The sequence below is a fragment of the Jaculus jaculus genome, unplaced genomic scaffold (genome assembly GCF_020740685.1).
Source record: "Jaculus jaculus isolate mJacJac1 unplaced genomic scaffold, mJacJac1.mat.Y.cur mat_scaffold_36_1_2353498_arrow_ctg1, whole genome shotgun sequence".
Classification (NCBI taxonomy): domain Eukaryota; kingdom Metazoa; phylum Chordata; class Mammalia; order Rodentia; family Dipodidae; genus Jaculus; species Jaculus jaculus.
The window spans coordinates 1,092,278-1,112,165 of record NW_025423492.1 but is presented as its reverse complement, the minus strand read 5'-3'; the positions used below and the strand labels follow the sequence as shown (position 1 = coordinate 1,112,165).

The 19,888-nt window shown below is 37.2% G+C and overlaps 1 protein-coding gene across 1 annotated transcript; it reads right to left on the bottom strand.

The window, feature by feature from the left end:
• Window positions 1-4,517: 4,517 nt before the first annotated feature.
• Window positions 4,518-5,002, bottom strand: LOC123457331 (vesicle-associated membrane protein 4-like). The gene has a single exon (XM_045141314.1). It carries the CDS (start codon window positions 4,973-4,975, stop codon window positions 4,550-4,552), a length of 426 nt encoding a protein of 141 aa, XP_044997249.1. The 5' UTR covers window positions 4,976-5,002; the 3' UTR covers window positions 4,518-4,549.
• Window positions 5,003-19,888: the final 14,886 nt, after the last annotated feature.

Sequence of the window (19,888 nt, the reverse complement as noted above, 5' to 3'; positions counted from 1 at the left end):
ACCATCATGAAAACAAACGACCATAAATGTAGGCGGGGATGTGGAAAAAGAGGAATCCTACACTGCTAGTGAGAATGCAATCTGGTCCAGCCATTGTGGAAATCAGTGTGGAGGTTCCTAAAACAGCTAAAGATTGATCTACCATATGACCCAGCTATAGCAGTCCTAGGCATATATCCTAAGGACTCATCTCATTTCCTTAGAATTACGTGCTCAAACATGTTTATTGCTGCTCAATTTATAATAGCTGGGAAATGGAACCAGCCTAGATGTCCCTCAACTGATGAGTGGATAATGAAGATATGGCACATTTATACAATGGAGTTCTACTCAGCGGTAAAGAAAAATGAACTTATGAAATTTGCAGAAAAATGGATGGACCTGGAAAGGATTATAGTAAGTGAGGTAACCCAGGCCCAGAAAGCCAAGTGCCACATGTTCTCCCTCATATGTGGATCCTAGCTACAGATGATGGGCTTCTGCGTGAGAAGGAAAATACTTAGTAGCAGAGGCCAGTAAGTTAAAAAGGAGATATAAAGGGAAGAGAAAGGAAGGGAGGAGGGTACTTAATAGGATGGTATTGTATATATGTAAGTACAATGATTGAGATGGGGAGGTAATATGATGGAGAATGGAATTTCAAAGGGGAAAGTGCGGGGTGACAGAGAGTATTACCATGGGATATTTTTTTATTATCATGGAAAATGTTACTAAAAATTGTGAAAGGAAAAAAAAGAGTTTTGGGATGGAATCTCTTGGGACTCTTACATATATAATAATGTCATCAGCGACTAGAGCTAAATTAACTTCTTCCTTTCCAAATTGTATCCCTTTTATTTCCTTCCCCTGCCTTATTGCTTGAGCTAGGACTTCCAGTTCTATATTGAAAAGCAGAGGTGAGAGAGGACAACCTTGTCTTGTTCTTGATCTTAATGGGAATTCCTCAAGTCTCTCTTCATTAATCATTATTTTGCCCTTGGAGCTTTGTATATTGCCTTTATTATGTTAAGATATGAACCAACCATGCCAGTCTCTCCAATGTTTTGATCATGAAGTGATGTTTATCTTGTCAAAGGCCTTTTCTGCATCTATCAAGATGATCATGTGGTTTTTGTGTTTAACCTTGTTTATGTGGTATATTACATTGACTGATTTGCAAATGTTAAACCACCCCTGTGTTCCTGGGATGAATCCCACTTGTTCAAGCTGGATAATGCTTTTGATGTGTTGTTGGATTGGGTTTGTGAGGATTTTGTTCAGGATCTTTGCATCTAAGTTCATTAGGGATATAGGCTGGTAGTTTTCTTTTCTTTGGCATCTCTGCCTGGTTTTGAAATTAGGGTGATACTAGCTTCATAAAAGGAGTTGGGTAGCTTTCCCTGTTCTCCAATTGTGTGGCACAGTTTTAGGAAGATTGGTTTGAGTTCTTCATGAATGTTTGATAGAATTCAGCTGAGAAGCCATCTGGCCCTGGACTCTTTTTGGGGGAGGAGGCTTTTTATTTTTTCAATCGCCATGAGTGTAATGGGTTCATTGAGGTGATTAATCTGCTCTGAGTTTAGTTTTGATAGATGGTATGCGTCCAGGAATTTATCCATCTCCTCCACATTATCCAGTTTTGTGGAGTAGAGGTTTTTGAAATAAGTCCTGATGATTCTGCCAATTTCACTTATGTCTGTTGTGATCTCTCCTTTTTCATTTTGAATTTTGCTAATTTGAAGCTTCTCCTTTTTTTGCTTGACAAATTGACCAGGGGTTTGTCAATCTTGTTTATTTTTTCCAAAAACCAGCTCTTTGTTTTGTCAATTGTCTTGTTTCCTTGGTTTCCAATTCAATAATTTCTGCTCTGATTTTAATTATTTCCTTCTGGAGCTCTTCGGGTTGGATTTTCTTGTTTTTCCAGTGCCTTTAGGTGGATGGTTAGGTTATTGATTTGGGATATTTCTGTCTTTTTTATGAAGGCATTGAGTGCTATGAATTTTCCCCTGAGGATCTCCTTCATTGTGTCCCATAAGTTTTCCTATGAAGTGTTCTCATTGTCATTCCATTCCAGGAATTTTGCAATTTCATTTTTTTATTTCATCTACTATCCATTTATTGTTTAAAAGTGTGCTGTTCCATTTCCAGGTGCCGTTGAGATTCTTGGTGGGTCTTTTGTTGTTGATTTCTAACAATATACCATTGTGATATGATATCATGCAGGGAATTATGTCAATTTTCCTATATATGTGAAGGCTGTCTTTGTGACCCAGTACATGGTCTATTTTAGAGAATGTTCCATGGGCTGCTGAGAAGAATGTGTAGTCTGTCTATTTGGGATGGAAAGTTCTGTAGATGTCCATTAGGTCTAAGTGATCTATGGTTTTGTTGAGCTCTCTTCCCTGTTGAGTTTGTGTTTGGATGATCAGTCTATTACTGATAATGGTGTATTGCAGTCCCCAGCTATGATGGTGTTGGGGGTTATTTACGTTTTATTGTCAAGTAGGTTTTGTTTTATTAACTGTGGAGCCCGTGTTTGGTGCATACACATTTATTTGTAATATCCTCTTGATGGATTGTTCCCTTAATAAATAGGAAGTGTCCTTCTTTGTCTTTTTTGTTTGAAGTCTATTTTTTCCAATATTATTATAGTTACACCTGCTTGTTTCTTATTCCCATTTGCTTGGAATATTGTTTTCTAACCTTTCCCCTGAGGAGGTGTCTGTCTTTAGTGGTGAGGTGGGTTTCTTGAAGTCAACAGATTGAGGGGTCTAATTTTTTTTTATCCATCCTGGTAGCTTGTGTCTCTTTTTTTTTTATTGTTACATAAATACTGTATTTTTATGCTTAAAGTTTTAAAAATAATTTAAAATTTTTATTTTATAATTATTTTTTAAAAGTGGTATACTATATTAAAAGAAACAAAACACTGTCTTTTAAAGAAATAATCCTCTTTACTAGTAGTTATTGGAGCAAAACCACCAACTAAATACCAAAAGAGGGCATATTCTGCTCATTCAGGTAAGACCCTTCCATTCCAAGACTACCAGCTACAGAGTGGAGGCCAGAGACAGCACCCCATAGCATGCAGGACCCTCATCTCCTTTCAATGCTCCTTTAGATCTTGACTTCCAAGTCTTGAATTATCTCTTAATCTGCTTCTTCCCTTCATATCTTTACATTATTAATATACCATTTTTGTCTCTTAGTACTAACTACTGTAGAATTAAACAACAAAAATTCTAGATTCTGTTTTATACATTTTGAATTAAAATGATCAAAGAAATCTTTTATGCAGAACCATCATTTTCCTCTTTTAAATAATTCTGGTAATTTCCACCAAACTATTTCTAACTTCTGTTGCCCACATGCGCAAGTTTCTGCAATCTCCAAATTTTTATAGTGCTTCCTCCTCCTAAACACTGTACATATTTCCACACTGACTTGCCTAAACATGATAAGGGGGTTGGCAGTTTTTTCACCTTTTCTTGTTATAAAAACAAGGTCAAATTGAAGGTAACCCTGTAGCATTTGTTACTGACTGATTAATTACATGTAGGTTACCTGTGCTCTTGAAATTTCACTACTCCTTACTGTTGGCCGTTTTCATACTCAATTGTCAAACACACATTTCCCCAAGGAGGAGCAGAGACTATAAACATACAACATTCTAAATCACACGATTTTTCTAACTTTAGCACTTATAGTAAAGAGTTAGTTAAAATTAAAGACAAAAAACTACTAACAAAAATTAAATTTAGGAAAAGGTTACCTGTAGATTTCACTTACATTAGAATTAATTCCTCTTTATTGGATTTTAACTGACAACCAGGTGGACCATGACTGGTAGCTGTATACTGCTCACTTTCAAACACTCCAGTGACAGTCTCCAATAATTTTATTATTTCCAGTTTTATAATACCATACTATGTTATTCACACTGTTTTCCATTTTCATAATGTAAACACTAAAAATTTACAACACATTTCCTTACACAGTGAGAACAGGTTTACTGGAATGTTTTTAGTTATAGCTGAAGGCAGAAACATTTACATTTCACTTTTGTCACAGCAGTGAAAGTGGAAATTGCCTACAAAGCAACTATAATAGGAGAAGTGTGATAGTCTTGCACATGTTGATGGGATGTCCATGCATCTCTGTAGCATAATGATTTGGTACTCTTCATAGGCTTCCTGACCCCCCGCCTGACTCTCACTTTAAAGCAATAATATAAGTTTCTCTGCCACTAAAATGTAAGTATGAAATTTCTTATCAGTGTTTAACAATATATACAAATAATGAGTTGGCAAGTATCTAGTGTCAAATTAGATCCTTGGGATAAAACAAAATAAAGATCTTTGCCTTAAATGTAACTACTCAAATCACATTTTGTCAGGCGGGAAGAAGATAACTGAAACATTCTCAATGTTCCAATTTGAAATGGTACTTACCTCTTTTTTGAAAAAGAAAAATTGAAAGTTATATACATAAGTTTCATTTAAATTATGCAGAAATCTTTTGTTGTTCTTATTGTCCCAGATCTTGTTTAATGAGGAGCTCTGCCATCAAGTCAAGTATGGTATCTCACAACTATCAGAATGATAATCACTAGCAAATGGACAGCAGCAATCAATACCATGATGGCTTTTATTTTGCATCCACACCACCACATTTGCCTTCGAAGCTGTTTGGATCTGTTGCTAAAAGCAGTTGCATTATCCGATAAGATTTCTGATTTGTCCTGTAGTTCATCTAGTCTCTCCCCTCTTTCAATTACCTTTGTGATATGTTCTTGCATGACATCAATAACTTCATCCACCTGATTCTGAACATGCTTAATTTTATCCTTTCTAGGTCCAAATCTTGGTCCAGATGGTCCCCTTAGAAAAAAGCCCTCTTCTTCATCTGAATCATCTTCCAAAAGATTTCTCCTTTCACTTTTCACAGAGCCAGTGACATCATCATCATTTAGGTGGCTCTTGAACTTGGGAGGCATATTTTTTGTTCAAAAAGTACTCTTCTATTTCCCGGCAGAGTCAGTATTCACTACCTGAGGCTCCAGAGTCAGGAGCTCGCACCGGCTCTGGGGCCGCACGTGCAGGCGGGCTGGTGGGGGAAGGAGCGTGAGGCCCATGGGGAGCGCGGGAGGTGGAGACAGTCTGTGGGTGCAGACCCCGCTCATCAGCCGCTCAGCGCTCAGCTTGTGTCTCTTGATGGGTGAATTAAGGCCATTAATAGTTAGGATAATGACTGTGAGATTAGATTTGGTTCCTGTCATATTGTGATGGTAGATTTGTGTTGGTGTTCTCATGGACTTTGAAGGTTTTGGGCCTACTGACTTTGGTTATTGTGAACTGCTTCTCGTAGGCATTTGAGTTTGGTTATTTGTTTCTTATCTCTGGAGAATTTCCTGAAATACTCTCTGTAGGTTTGGTTTTGTGTTCATATAGTTGTAAAGCTGAGTTTTGTCATGGAAAGATTTTCTTTCACCATCTATTATGAGGGATCCTTTTGCTGGGGAGAGTAGTTTGGGTTGGAGTCTATAGGTTCTTAGACTTTGCAGTGTTTCTTTCTAGGCCCTTCTAGCTTTCAGGGTTTCCATTGAAAAGTCTCAAGTAATTCTGATGGGGTTACCTTTGAAAGTGGTGTGCTGTTTTTCCCTAGCTGCTTTTAGGATTTTCTCTATGGTGTCAATGTTTAGAGTCTTAACGATAATATGTCTTGGAGAATTTCTTCTTGGTCCAGTCTGTTTGGAGTTGTGTTGGCTTCTTGTACCTTTATGGGCTTTTCTTTTAAGAGACTAGAGAAGTTTTCTTCAATTATTTCGTTAAATAAGTTCTCCATGCCTTTGGTCTGAAATTCTTCTCCTTCTGGTATTCCAATGATCCTGATATTGGGCCCTTTAAGTGTATCTTACAGTTCCCTCATGGTCTGTTCACAGGAACTTTTTTTTTTAATTAAAAATTTTTATTCTTAAAAAATTATAAAGTGATAGGATCAGAAATATGCCTTGTTTCTCTTAGAGAAGTCCAAATGTATCCTCAGAATTTTTGGAGAAAAAGTGGGGGCAGGATTATTTTGTCCTGCTAAGTTCCCCATTGTGGGTAAAGGTAAATTAGATAAAAATAGACAAAGGCTATCGGAACACTTCAAAGTCTCAAAAACTATGTCTTCCAACCCAATCTACTTTACCCTACAAAAGTATCCCTCATAATACATGGTGAAAGAAAAAACTTTCCATGAAAAATTTCAACTCTATAATTATATGAACACAAAGCCAAACCTTCAGAGAGTACTTGAGGGAATGCTACACACAATATAGTCAAACAATCAATTGCAAGAGCCAACAAGAAGAAGATTACAATAACCAAAATAAACCAGGCTCAAAATAGTACATAACACAAGTAAGCAACCCACTCCATAAAATACCTTACCATGGCAGGGATTAATTCAAACCTCACAGTAATATCCTTAAATATTGTCTTAAATCACCCATGCTATTATGATATATCAAAAAAACAACAACAACAACAAAAAAAAACTGGACCCTTCTATCTGCTGTCCTCAAGAAACCCACCTCACCACAATGATAAACAGCTTCTCATGGGGAAAGTTGGGAAAATGATATTCCAAGTAAAAGGACATAACAAACAAGTGGGTGTTAATATATTAATATCTGTTAAAATAGACATCAAACCAAAAGTAATTAGAAAGGACAAAGAAGGCCACTTCTTAGTGATCAAGGGAATGATCCTAAATGACCACATTACAATCATAAATATATATCCACCAAACTCAAGTGTACCACAGTGTATAAAACAAAATCTACTCAACAATAAAACAGAAATCAACACCAACACCACCATAGTTGGAGGCTTCAATACTCCACTATCATCAATAGACAGACTATCCAAGCAGAAAACCAATACAGAAATAATAGCACTCAACAACATCATAGGCCAACTAGACCTAACAGGTATCTACTTAACTTTTCACCCCAACTCTACAGAATACATATTCTTCTCAGAAACCCCTGGAACCATCTCCAAAATTGACCATATGTTAAGACATAAAACATGCCTTCATAAAGTCAGGAAATTTGAAGTAACTTCATGCATCATGTCAGATCACAATGCTTTAAAGCTATAATTTAACAACAAGAGACAAATCATGAACTCCACCAACTCCTGGAGACTAACCAATACAAATTTAAACAATGAATAAGTCATTGCAGAAATGAAAAAAGAAATTTTAAAATTCCTAAATTTGAATGATAATGAAAACACAACCTACCAAAACTTATGTGACTCAATGAAAGCATTCATAAAGGGAAAATTCATAGCCCTAAATGCCTTCAATATAAAGACAGAGTGATCAAAAATCAATAAACTGACTATACACCTAAAGGCTCTGAAAAACAAGAATTATACAACCAAAAGAGTTCCATTTGGAAAGAAATAGGCAAGATTAGAGCAGAAATTAATGAATTGGAAACTAAGAAACAATTTAAAAAACTAATGAAGCAAAGAGCTTGTTATTTGGAAAAATGAACAAGATTGACAAACCCCTGGCCAAAGTGGTCAAGCAAAAAAAAAAACAGAGAATTCTGAAATTAAAAAAATCAGAAATGAATAAGGAGAGATCACTACAGACATAAATGAAATTGGAAGAATCATAAGGGCATACTTCCAAAATCTTTACTCCACAAAATTAAATAATCTGGAAGAAATGGATGAATTCCTAGACACATACCACCTACCAAAACTTAACTCAGGGCAGATCAATCTCCTAAACAAACTATCACATCCATGGAGATTGAAAAGGTAATCAAAAACATTCCCCAAAAGAAAAGTCCATGACTGGACATCTTCTCAGCTGAATTCTATGAAACCTTCATAGAATAATTGACGCCAATTTTTCTCAAATTATTTAACATAATTGGAGACCAGGGAATCTTCTCTGAGTCCTATTATGAAGATAAGGTCACCCTAACACCAAAACCAGACAGAGAAGCAGCAAGGACAGAAAATTATAGGCCTATATCCCTAATGAACTTAGATGAAAAGATCCTGAACAAAATCCCTGCACACTGAATTCAACAACACATCAAAAGCATTATCTACCTTGACCAAGTAGGCTTCATCCCAGTATGCAGGGATGGTTTAACATATGGAAATCAGTCAACATAATACACCATATAAATAACCTCAATCATAAGAACCACATGATCATCTCAAGTGATGTAGAGAAGGCCTTTGACAAAATACAATACCACTTCATGATCAAAACACTGGAAAGAATAGTCATGGAGGTTTATATCTCAACACAATAAAAGTTATATATAAAGCTCCTAAAGCCCAAATAATTCTTAGTGGAGAAAAACTCAAAGAGTTCCCACTCAGATTGGAAACAAAACAGGGGTGCCCACTCAGTACTGCTCTTCACCATAGTACTAGAAGTACTAGCCCAAACAATAAGACAGGAGAAGGAAATAAAAGGGATTCAAATTGGAAAGGATGAAATCAAGTTAGCCCTATTTTCAGTTAGCATGATTCTATATATGTCTCCATCCCAAAACTTCTACAGGTGATAAATTCCTTCAGCAACATGGCAGGATACAAAAGCAATGTACAAAAATCAGTAGCTTTTCTATATACAAAGGACAAATATATAGAGAAAGAAATCAGTGAGGCTGTTCCATTTTCAATAGCAATCAAAAAAAATGAAATACCTTGGAATAACACTAACAAAGGATGTGATGGAACTATATAATGAAAATATAAAAACATTCAAGAAAGAAGGAGAGGAGGACTTAAGAAGATGGAAGGACCTCCCATGTTCATGGATAGGTAGAAATAATATTGTGAAAATGACAATTCTACCACAAGCAATATGCAGATTTAACACAATAACAATAAAAATACCAGCATCGTTCTTCACTGTGATTGAAAAAATGATGTCAAAATTCATATGAAATGGTAGAAGGCCTCACATAGCCAAGCATATAATAAACAGAAGTAACACCTCTGGTTGTATCACCATACCTGATCTGAAGATATATTACAAAACCATAGTGACAAAAACAGCATGGTACTAGAGTAAAAACAGAAACATAGACCAATGGAAGAAAATTGAAGACTCAGACTTTAGGGCAAGCAACTACAGCTGCTTGATCTTTGACAAAGCTGCCAATAATGTAGACTGGAGAAAAGAAAGTATTTTCAACAAGTGGTGATTGACAAATTGGATGAACATATGTAGAAAAATGAAATTAGACCCATTCATTTTCCATACACAAAAATCAAGTTCAAATGGCCTAAAGACCTCAATATAAGACCTGAAATGCTTCAACTACTAGAAGAAAAAAATAGAAGGCACTCTCCACAATATAGGACTGGGAAAAGACTTCCTGAACAAAACCCCAATATCCAAGGAAATTAAAGAAGCATTCAATTTATGGGATCTCATGAAGCTAAAAAGTTTAGCACAGACAAACATACCATAAGCAGAGCCAATAGATTACCCAAGAATGGTAGAAAATCTTTGCCAGCTATAAGACTGACAAAAGCCTAATATCTAGAATCTACAAAGAACTCAAAAAATGAAACAATTAAAAAATCAAACAACCCACTCTAAAAGTGGGGCAGAGAACTAAATAGGGAGTTCTCAGAGGTTACAATTACAAATGGCTAACATACGTTTTAGAAAATGTTCAACATCCCTTTTCATTAAAGAAGTGCAAATTAAAACAAAAAAAAACTGTGAAATTCCACCTTACTGCAGTAAGGATAGCAAACATTAAAAAATCAAATGAAAACAAATGTTGGTGAGGCTGTGGAGCAATAGGAATCCTCGTTCACTGTGAGAATGTAATCTGGTACAACCACTGATGAAATCAATTTGGAGACTCCTCAAAAGGATGCATATAGAGTTATCAGCAGACCCTTTTATTCCCTTACTGGGTATTTACACTAAAACCTCCAAATCTCTGTTCAGAAATATTTGCTCAACCATGTTTACAGCTGTTGAATTGATATTAGCTAAAAACTGGAATCCACCCAGGTGCCCATCATTGGTTGAATGGATAGCCATGGTGTGGTATACTTACACGATGGAATTATCCACAGAAAGAAATGACATATTAAAATTTTTAGAAAAATGGATGAACTTGGAACAGATCATTTTAAGAGAACTCACACAATCACAGTAAGACAATCATGTACAATCTCACTTATCTGCAGTTCCTAGCCTGTGTCAGCCCAAGTTTTTGACATAACTGAATAGCATCTTGATGCTTGGACATTAGGGAGGATAGGGTTCTGGGGAAGGAAAAGGGTGGGAGTGGGGGAACACAAAATCTGAACACAAATTGAAGTGGTGCTATAGGATACTATATCCTGGAAATCAGCATAAAAGGTGGGGCCTTCAAGTTGCCTTAAAGGGATCTTCTGACTCTAAGAGGCCCAGCAAGAGTGAGATGAAAACTAACCTCAAATTTCTTCTGTGTCTTTTTCTTCTGTTGCTTTCTCTTTTTTCTTGGTGCTGGCCTGTAATTCCCTGTACCAGGATGTGGTCTATATCCACAGTGAACTGTTGATCAGAGAGACCAACTAGATCTCCCAAAACAAACAGCTCACTTAAGCTTAATATAACAGCCATAAATGTTTATTTAATTAAGCTACAAAGCAGTTCAAAATTGCTTTGCATTTGTAATAATGTCTCTAAGGTATATTAGAATCAGGCTAGGTTAACTCAACAATTACCATATTTGACTTTATTCTTAAGCTATGTATAATCAGTCTCTGTCAAGGTTTCTTTTAAGTAAATTCATTGCTTATGTATATATTGATACTTAAGATATGATTCCTGCCCTAGAAAAATAATGTTAAACTGCTGCTCTGCTTCCAGATATGGGAGTAACTGGTACATGTGTAGGTATACAAACTATCCAAAGTTGCTTTCAAACTCAAATGCCAAGATTTTTTTATTTTTTAATTTTTTAATTTTCCAGGTAGGGTCTCTTTCTGGTCCAGGCTGACCTGGAATTCACTATGTAGTCTCAGGGTGGCCTCGAACTCTCGGCAATCCTCCTACCTCTGCCTCCCGAGTGCTGGGATTAAAGCCATGTGCCACGACGCCCGACAACAGATGCCAAGTTTTTATACTGTATTATCTTTGCCTGACATACAATATCTGGATTAATCCAATTGGCTTAAAGTTATATAAATTGATAAGATATTGCTTTCATTGCTACTAAAATGTTCTGCCTGTGCTTCTAGCTTACAGGTACTTAAAAGATAAAATGTGTCAGGTGTGGTGGCACATACCTTTAATCCCAGCACTCGGGAGGCAGAGGTAGGAATATCACCACCCTGAAACTACATAGTGAATTCCAGGTCAGCCTGGGTTACAGTAAGACCCTACCTCGAAAAAGCAAACAAACAAACAAACAAAAAGATGAAATATGTATGTTTTCTGTGACCCAGATGTAGCTACACTGTCACCTGACAACTAAACTTACATACTAATAAGAATGTTTTTGTGTTATTTTTTGTTCAGATCTGCTTTGCCAACAAGCTACATTCTGCACCTTTTTGACTAAATCTTTTCTACTAATCAGATATGTACACTCTCTCTGAGTGATTAATAACCATATATAGAAGCCAAAGTCAATTAGAAACATCAGAGTTAAGAAGATAACCAGTATTTTTGTTCCTGCTCCCAGGTCAGAAGGCCATAGGAGATGACGGGACACTTGCTAACTCCTAGCCTCGGGTAAGTCACCTGTCCTCTTGATCAGAGAGGATATGGAGACCCAGAGATGAATTCTAAGTCAGTGTATATGAAACAGGAGAGTGACATCAGAGGACAATCAGTCCTCCAGGCTTCACAAAAGTGGTACAGCCACTTGGTCAGCAAGGCCTTGACTTATCCTAACAGATGACAATGCTGAGAGTCAAAGAACTCCTTACAGGTCCAAAAAAGACTCTCCTAGAGCTCCATTATTGACCTCCAAAATATATTGTTAATTTTGGCAGCCTATATGTTCTTACACATTGAATAAGAAACTGTAACTCCAACATGCTACAATGTAAGCAAAGAATCAGACTAATTGCCTCCCTTGTCTGATGCTAGCTTACAGTACTAAACTCTAAAATTAACTCATGACTTCTGCCTCTGCCTGTCCATGCTTAGTCAGCTACTGTTGCCTTTAAATAAAAAACTCCCCAAACTGTCCTCATTGGTTATGTTCACCTGATAGGTATGATTTATATTTGTTCAACCTATCCTATATATGGCTTATGAAAGGAGGTATATCACCAATAACATATCTCAGACCCCCATCCTACAATGAAAAACCAAGTTAGAATTCTAGCTATTTGTACTTGTTTATGTGGGTGGGGATGGTTTTTTGAAGGTGTCTATTTCACAACATACAAAGGCAATCTCATCAGAATTGCAACAGATTTCACAATGGAAACCCTGAAAGACAGAAGGGCATGGAATGGAATACTTCAAAGTCAGAAAAACTATGGCTTTCAAGCCAAGCTACTCTACACAGCAAAAGTATCCCTAATAATAGATGGTGAAAGAAAAATCTTTCCATGAAAAAAAGTCAATTCTAAGACTATATGAAGCCAAAACCAATGCTGCAGCGAATACTTGCGGGAATGCTACAGACAGAACAACCAATCTTAAGATCCAATAAGAAGATCACAAAAACCAAACGTGACCAGGATCAACATAGTCTAAAATACAAGAAAGCACCAAATATCATAAAATACCTCATCATACCATGGATTAATTCAACCCTCACAATAATAAATTTAAATATAAATGGTCCAAACTCTCCCATCAAAAGACTAGGTAAACAGGATGGATCAAATAACTGGACCTTTCTATCTGCTGTCTTCAAGAAACTCAGCTCACTACTAAAGATAGACACTTCCTCATGGTGAAGGGTTGTAAAATGATATACCAAGCAAATGGAAATAAAAAAGTAGGTGTTTCTATATTAATATCTGATAAAATAAACTTCAAGGCAATAATAATCAAAAAAGACAAAGAAGGCCACTTCTTAGTCATCAAGGGTATGATCCAACATGAACATATCACATTAATAAATAGATAGATGCACCAAACACAGGGGTACCACAGTTTATAATACAAAATCTACTCAACAATAAAACAGAAATAAACATGAAAACCATCAGAATCAGAGACTTCAGTACTCCACTATCGTCAATATACAGGTCATCCAAGCAGATATAAACAGGGAAATAATAAAACTTAACAACATCATAGATCAAGTAGACCTACTGGAACTTTCCACCCAAACTCTACAGAACATTCATTTCAGCATCCCACAAAACCTTTTCCAAAATTGACCACATATTAGGCCAAAAAGTATGCCTTCATAAATTCAGGAATATTGAAGTAACTTCTTGTTTCATGTCACATCACAATGTATAAAGATAGAAATTAACAACAAGAGATACATCAAGAACTCCACCAGTTGTGAGTAAAAAACACATTTAAACAATGAATAGTTCATAGAAGAAATCAAAAAGAAATTGTACAGTTCTAGGAATTGAATGATAATGAAAACACAGCCTACAAAATGTGATGTAACACATTGATGGTAGTCATAAAGGTAAAATTCATAGCCTTAAATCCTTTTATTACAAAGACAGAGAGATCCCAAATCAATATCCTGAATGTCCACTTAAAGGCACTAGAAAAATAAGAAGAATCCAACCCAAAGAACTTCAGACAGAAATAAATGACCAAGATCAGAGCAGAAATTAATGAATTGGAAACTAACTAAGGAAACAATTAAAAAAATCAAATGAAGAGCTGGTTCTTTGAAAAAAATAAAGTACATTGACAAACACCTGACCACATTGATCAAGCCAAAAAAAAAAAAAAAAAGCCTCCAGGTCTCAAATTAACAAAATTAGCTGGGCGTGGTGGCACACACCTTTAATCCCAGCACTTGGGAGGCAGAGGTGGAAGGATCACTGTGAGTTCAAGGCTACCCTGAGACTACATAGTGAATTCTAGGTCAGCCTGGCTAGAGTGAGACCCTACCTCAAAAAAACAAAAAAGAAATAATAATAATTAACAAAATCAGAAATGAAAAAGGAGACAGGAGAGATCACAACAGACATCAATGTAACTGGAAGAATCTTCAGGGCATACTCACAAAACCCCTACTCCACAAAGTTAGATAATCTGGAAGAAATGAATGAATTCCTACACATATACCATCTACTCAAACTGAAATCAGAGCATATTAATTTCCTAAACAAACCTATCATATCCATAGAGATTGAAAAGTTATTCAAAAACTTCCCCCAAAACAGAAGACCAGAGCCGGATGGCTTCTCAGTTGAATTCGATCAAACCTTCATAGATGAACTGAAAACAATTTTTTTCTCCAACTGTTCTGCATAATTGAATGCCAGGGAATCCTCACCAACTCCTTTTATGAAACTAGGCTCACCCTAATACCAAAACCAGATAGAGACGCAACAAGACAAGAAAACTACAGGCCTATATTCCTAATGAACTTAGATGCAAAGATCCTGGACAAAATCCTTGCAAACTGAATTCAACAACACATCAAAGTATTATCCATCTTGATCAAGTAGGCTTTACCGCAGGGATGCAGGGATGGTTAAACATATGGATATTCGTTAACACAATACACCACATAAATAAACTGAACCATGAGAGCCACATGATATTCTCCATTGCATCAGAGAAGGCCTTTGACAAAAATGCAACACCACTTCATGATCAAAACACTGGAAAGAACAGGCATGGTGAGTTTATATCTCAACACAGTAAAGGCTATATATACAGCTTCTAAAGCCCAAATAATACTTAATAGGGAAAAACTGAAGGAGTTCCCACTGAGATCAGGAATAAGACAGAGGTGTCCACTGCTCTTCAACATAGTACTAGAAATACTAGCCCAAGAAATATGACAGGAGAAGGAAATAAGAGATTCCATTTGCAGATGACAAGATTCTATATGTAAGTGATCTGAAACTCTCCATCTCAAAACTTCTAAAGGTTATAAATTTCTTTCAGCAAAGTGGTAGAACACAAAAGTCAATGCACAAAATCAGTAGTTTTTCTTTCTTTTTTTTAAATTATTTTTATTATATTTTATTTGAGAGCGACAGACACAGAGAGAAAGACAGATAGAGGGAGAGAGAGAATGGGCGCGCCAGGGCTTCCAGCCTCTGCAAACGAACTCCAGACGCGTGCGCCCCCTGGTGCATCTGGCTAACGTGGGACCTGGGGAACCGAGCCTCGAACCGGGGTCCCTAGGCTTCACAGGCAAGCGCTTAACCGCTAAGCCATCTCTCCAGCCCATCAGTAATTTTTCTATATGCAAAGGATAACTATACAGAGAAAGGAAAAACTGAGGGTATCCCATTTCTAATAGCAACAACAACAAAATACCTTGGAAAAACAGTAAACAAGGACGTGAAAGACCTATATAATGTAAATATAAAATCACTTCAGAAAGAAATAAAGGAGGACTTGTGAAGATGGAATGTCCTCCCATGCTCCTGGATAGGTAGAATTAATATTGTGGAAATGGCAATTCTTCCAAAAGCATTACTCAGATTTAATGCAATGCCAATAAAAATACCACCATCATTCTTCACAGAGATTGAAAAATTATCTCAAAATTCATATGGAATGACAGAAGGTCTCAGAAATCCAAACATATCCTCTGGGTGGGGGAACACTTCTGGAAGTATTACTATAATCATTCTAAAGCTATATTACAAAGCCATAGTGACAAAAACAGCCTGGTACTGGAATACCAACAAAAACATAGACCATTGGAACAGAATTGAAGACCTAGACCATAGGTCAAGTAATCACAGCTGCTTGATCTTTGACAAAGTTTCCAAGAAGACTGGTGAAAAGGGGGCATCTTCAACAAATGTTGTTGGACAAACTGGAAGACTATATGTAGAATAATGAAATTAGACCCGCTCATTTAGCCATACACAAATCAAGTCCAAATGGATTAAAGTCCTCAAAATAAGACCTGAAAATCTTCAACTGATGAAAGAAAGAGGCACTGTCCCTGATATAGAACTGGGGAAATACTCCCTGAACAAAACCTCAGTAGTAGAAAATTAAACAAGCACTCAACCAATGGGCTCTCATGAAGTTAAAAAGCTTCCACGCAGACAAACCTCATAAGGAGAGCCAATAGATTACTCACTGAATGGGAGAAAATCTTTGCCAGCTAAAATACTGACAGAAGCCTAATGTCTAGAATGTACAGAGAGCCCAAAAAATTAACAATGAAAAAAAAATAAATGACCCACTTGAAAATTGGGCCAGAGATCTAAGTAGGCAGTTCTCGGGTGAAGAATTCTAAATGGCTAGCACACACTTAAGAAAATGGTCAACATCCCTAACCATTGGGGTAATGCAAATTAACAAAAAAAGTATGAGATTCTACCTTACCCCAGTAAGGATAGAAAACATTTTTTAAAAAAATGAAACAAGTGTCAGTGAGAATACCAAGTAATAGGAACACTCATGCCCTGTTGGTGAAAATGTAAGTGGTATAACCACTGTGGAAATCAATATGGAGACTCCTGAGAAGGAGGAATATAGAGTTGCCAACAGACTTTGTTACTCCCTTACCAGGCATTTATTCTAAAAGGCTCCACATCTAACTTCAGAGATATCTGCACAAATATGTTTATAGCTGTTCAATTCATAAGAGGTAAAAACTGGAATCAACCCTGGTCCCCATCACTGAATGAATGGACAACCAAGATATGGTATTTCTACAATATGGAATTTAATTCAGCAGTAAAAATAAAAAATAAAAAAAATTAAAAAGACACATTGAAATTTATAGAAAAATGGACAAATTTGGAAAAGATCTTTCTAAGTTAACTCACACAATCACAGAAGACAAGTGTTGCATGGTCTCACTAATCTGTGGTTCCTAATGTGGATCAGCCCAAGTTGTTGACATACCTGAATATCATCTCAAGACTTGGGCAATAGGGAGGGTAGAGTTTGGGGGAATGGTAAGGGTGGGGTGTACACATATCTGAACCCATACTGAACTGGTACCATAGAATCCTATATCCTGGAAATCAGACTAAAAGGTGGAAGCCTCAAGTGGACTAGGGGTAACACCTGCGTCAAAGGCCCTGTAGAGCATGGGACAAAACCTCAAATTTATCCTGCTTCCTTTTCTTCTCTGTTTTCTTTTACTTGGTTGCTGACTTTAATTCCCTGTATTAGGATGTGGTCTACATCCACAATGAGTGGTTAATCAGAGACAACTAGATCTCCCAAAACAAACAAGACAGAATTCTGTCAGAGCACTTTATTACCCACCAGAATTTAATGGTATCACCCTACTGCTGAAGACACCATAAGCTGTCAGCATGGACCATGGAGAGAACTGGCTGGAATCTGGATGGGAGCCAGTCCCCACACAGTTAGCCCAGCTAATGCTGCAAGGCACTACATGAGGTACTGGGGGAAAGTAGATAACATCTGTCCAAACAACTAAAAGTCTAATTCACTCTGAAGCAAACAATCTGTCATGATGCTCACACACTTGCAATAGTGGCACACAGCCATCATGGTTAACCAAACGCTCTTAGATTGGCTAATAGATCCACTCAGTGGAAAGGAAACCATATCTGGAACTCTTAAACAGGTCAGTATCATATCCAGATGACTCTGCTTTTCATTGTCAATCTTCACCTAATTTGGGGCTGTAAGCAGGTCTAGACCCTTTAAATTCTCTCCAAATTTATAATGGTTATCCCATGTAACCAGTGGTGACTTCATTCTCTTTTGGAGAATCTGATTCTCTTTTTCACACTGGAACTTGGCCTGAGGAGATAAATGACCCAGTGCATTCCACCCCAGACCAAGCTGAAACCACAGAGGAACTGGGGCAATGAGCAAGAGCGCTGATTTCTTAGTGAATCTTGTACCAGTGAAAGGGTCATGAAGATAGGCACTGAGGACACTCAGCACTACCAAAGGAGAGATTAAGAGGCTCCTAAGTGTCCATCACTGAAGTAGGCTTAAAATGCTCCTAGCATGGATCATGCAATTTTTTAGAACAGGGGTGGAAAGAATGTTAGAGCCTCAAGTTGGGACATTTTGAACAAAGACATCACCTCTCCCCACCCCCTCCGATAATACATGACCCACAATCCCCATGGGCTCACCTGCATTCCCAGAAAGGAAGACCTCTTCAAAAAAGGGGCAGGGAGGAGGGAAAGGATGGTACTGATGCCAACATGTGTTGTTTACATACTAAATATGTCCCTATCTAATTAAAAAAAAAAAAAACGTAACACAAGGCCACCCACACTTCCTCAGGAAATTGGGCCTATAACCATATGCCTAGGGGCGTAGGTTCATCACCCCAGAGTCAAGAGGACAATGTCCTCAGGTGATTGTAGCAGCTGACAGGTTACCAGAAATCCAGAGGGTCCCCTTCAAGTCAAGCTCCATAGGACACCTACCCTGGACAAGGAGACTACAGCCTGCTCTAGTCACTCTGGAAACTGACTAGTCTATGAATGGCAGAAGCTTGAGGAATTGATTATGAGATTTTAAAAAATGGACATAATGTACATTGTGCCTGGTTGAAAAGCTACATGTTAGAACATATGGGATTATGAAAGGGAAGACAAGAGAAATGTAAAGTCACTATAAGAGTTAATTCTTTAGAAGCTGAACATCTCTGTTTATGAAGAGCAAATACTTTAGTATTTTCTATCTGTCTGGACATAAGATTCATATGCCTGAGAATGCATGATCCAATTTTTAGGGCAAGTAATAAAGGGCCTTCTGAAGCCGATATAAGAGTAGTTATCCAGGGGGGACCAATTGAACAAATATTGATACCAGTTACCACTTTGTGATTCATTCAGCTACTGACAGAGATAAGTTCAGCTTCCTAGCAGTTAACTCTTATAGTGACAGAGGAAACTTTGACCATCCAGTTTTATCAGACATTTGATATCACAACACTTTTTATCTTAAAGAAAGGATTTTTTAAAATAAATGAATACACACAAAAACATAATATTTCTTTTTAAATTATTTTTTAATTTTTTATTGACAACTTCTATATTTACAGACAATAAGCCATGATATTTCAGTCCACTCCCCCATTTCCCCCTTCCCAACTCTGCACTCCACATTATCCCCTCCCTCTCTCTATTAGTCTGTTTTATTTTGATGTCATAGCCTTTTTCTCTTATTATGAGGGTCTTGTGAAGGTATGGCTAGGCACTGTGAAGTCATGGATATCGAGGCCAATTTCTGTCTGAGCAGTTGCATTGTAAGGAATGGTTCCCTTCCTATGGCTCTTACATTCTTTCTACCACCTCTTCTGCAATGGACCCTGACCCTTGGAGGGTGTGATAGAGATGTTTCAGTGCTGAGGACACCTCCGTCACTTCTTCTAAGCACCATGTTGCCTTTTAGGTCATCCCAGTGATTGTCGCCATTTGAAAAGAGAAGTGTCTCTAACCAAAAGTGAGAGTAGCATTATTGTATGACTATGAGCATTAAGTATAGTGCTTTAAGGGCAGTTTGGTGAGAATAATATATGCATTTATCCCAATAAGAGCAGGCTTCATACCTCTAAGGCACATGACCTCCCCTGCCATAGGCTTTTGACTAAGTTTTCAGTACCAGGCATGTATTCCTTCCCATAGAGTGAACCTCTACTCCAATTAAAGAGTAGTTGCTTTCTCCCAGAGCAGACATGCCACTAGTGCACCCATTCAGTTGTTAGAACCATATGGCCAAACATGAGGCTTCCACTGTCCACTGTTTTCACTGCTGATGACTTCTGCCTCTCATAGGGCTG

Coding starts and splice junctions, on each gene's coding strand:
- LOC123457331 (XM_045141314.1), bottom strand. CDS start 4,975: ATGCCTCCCAAGTTCAAGAGCCACCTAAATGATGATGATGTCACTGGC.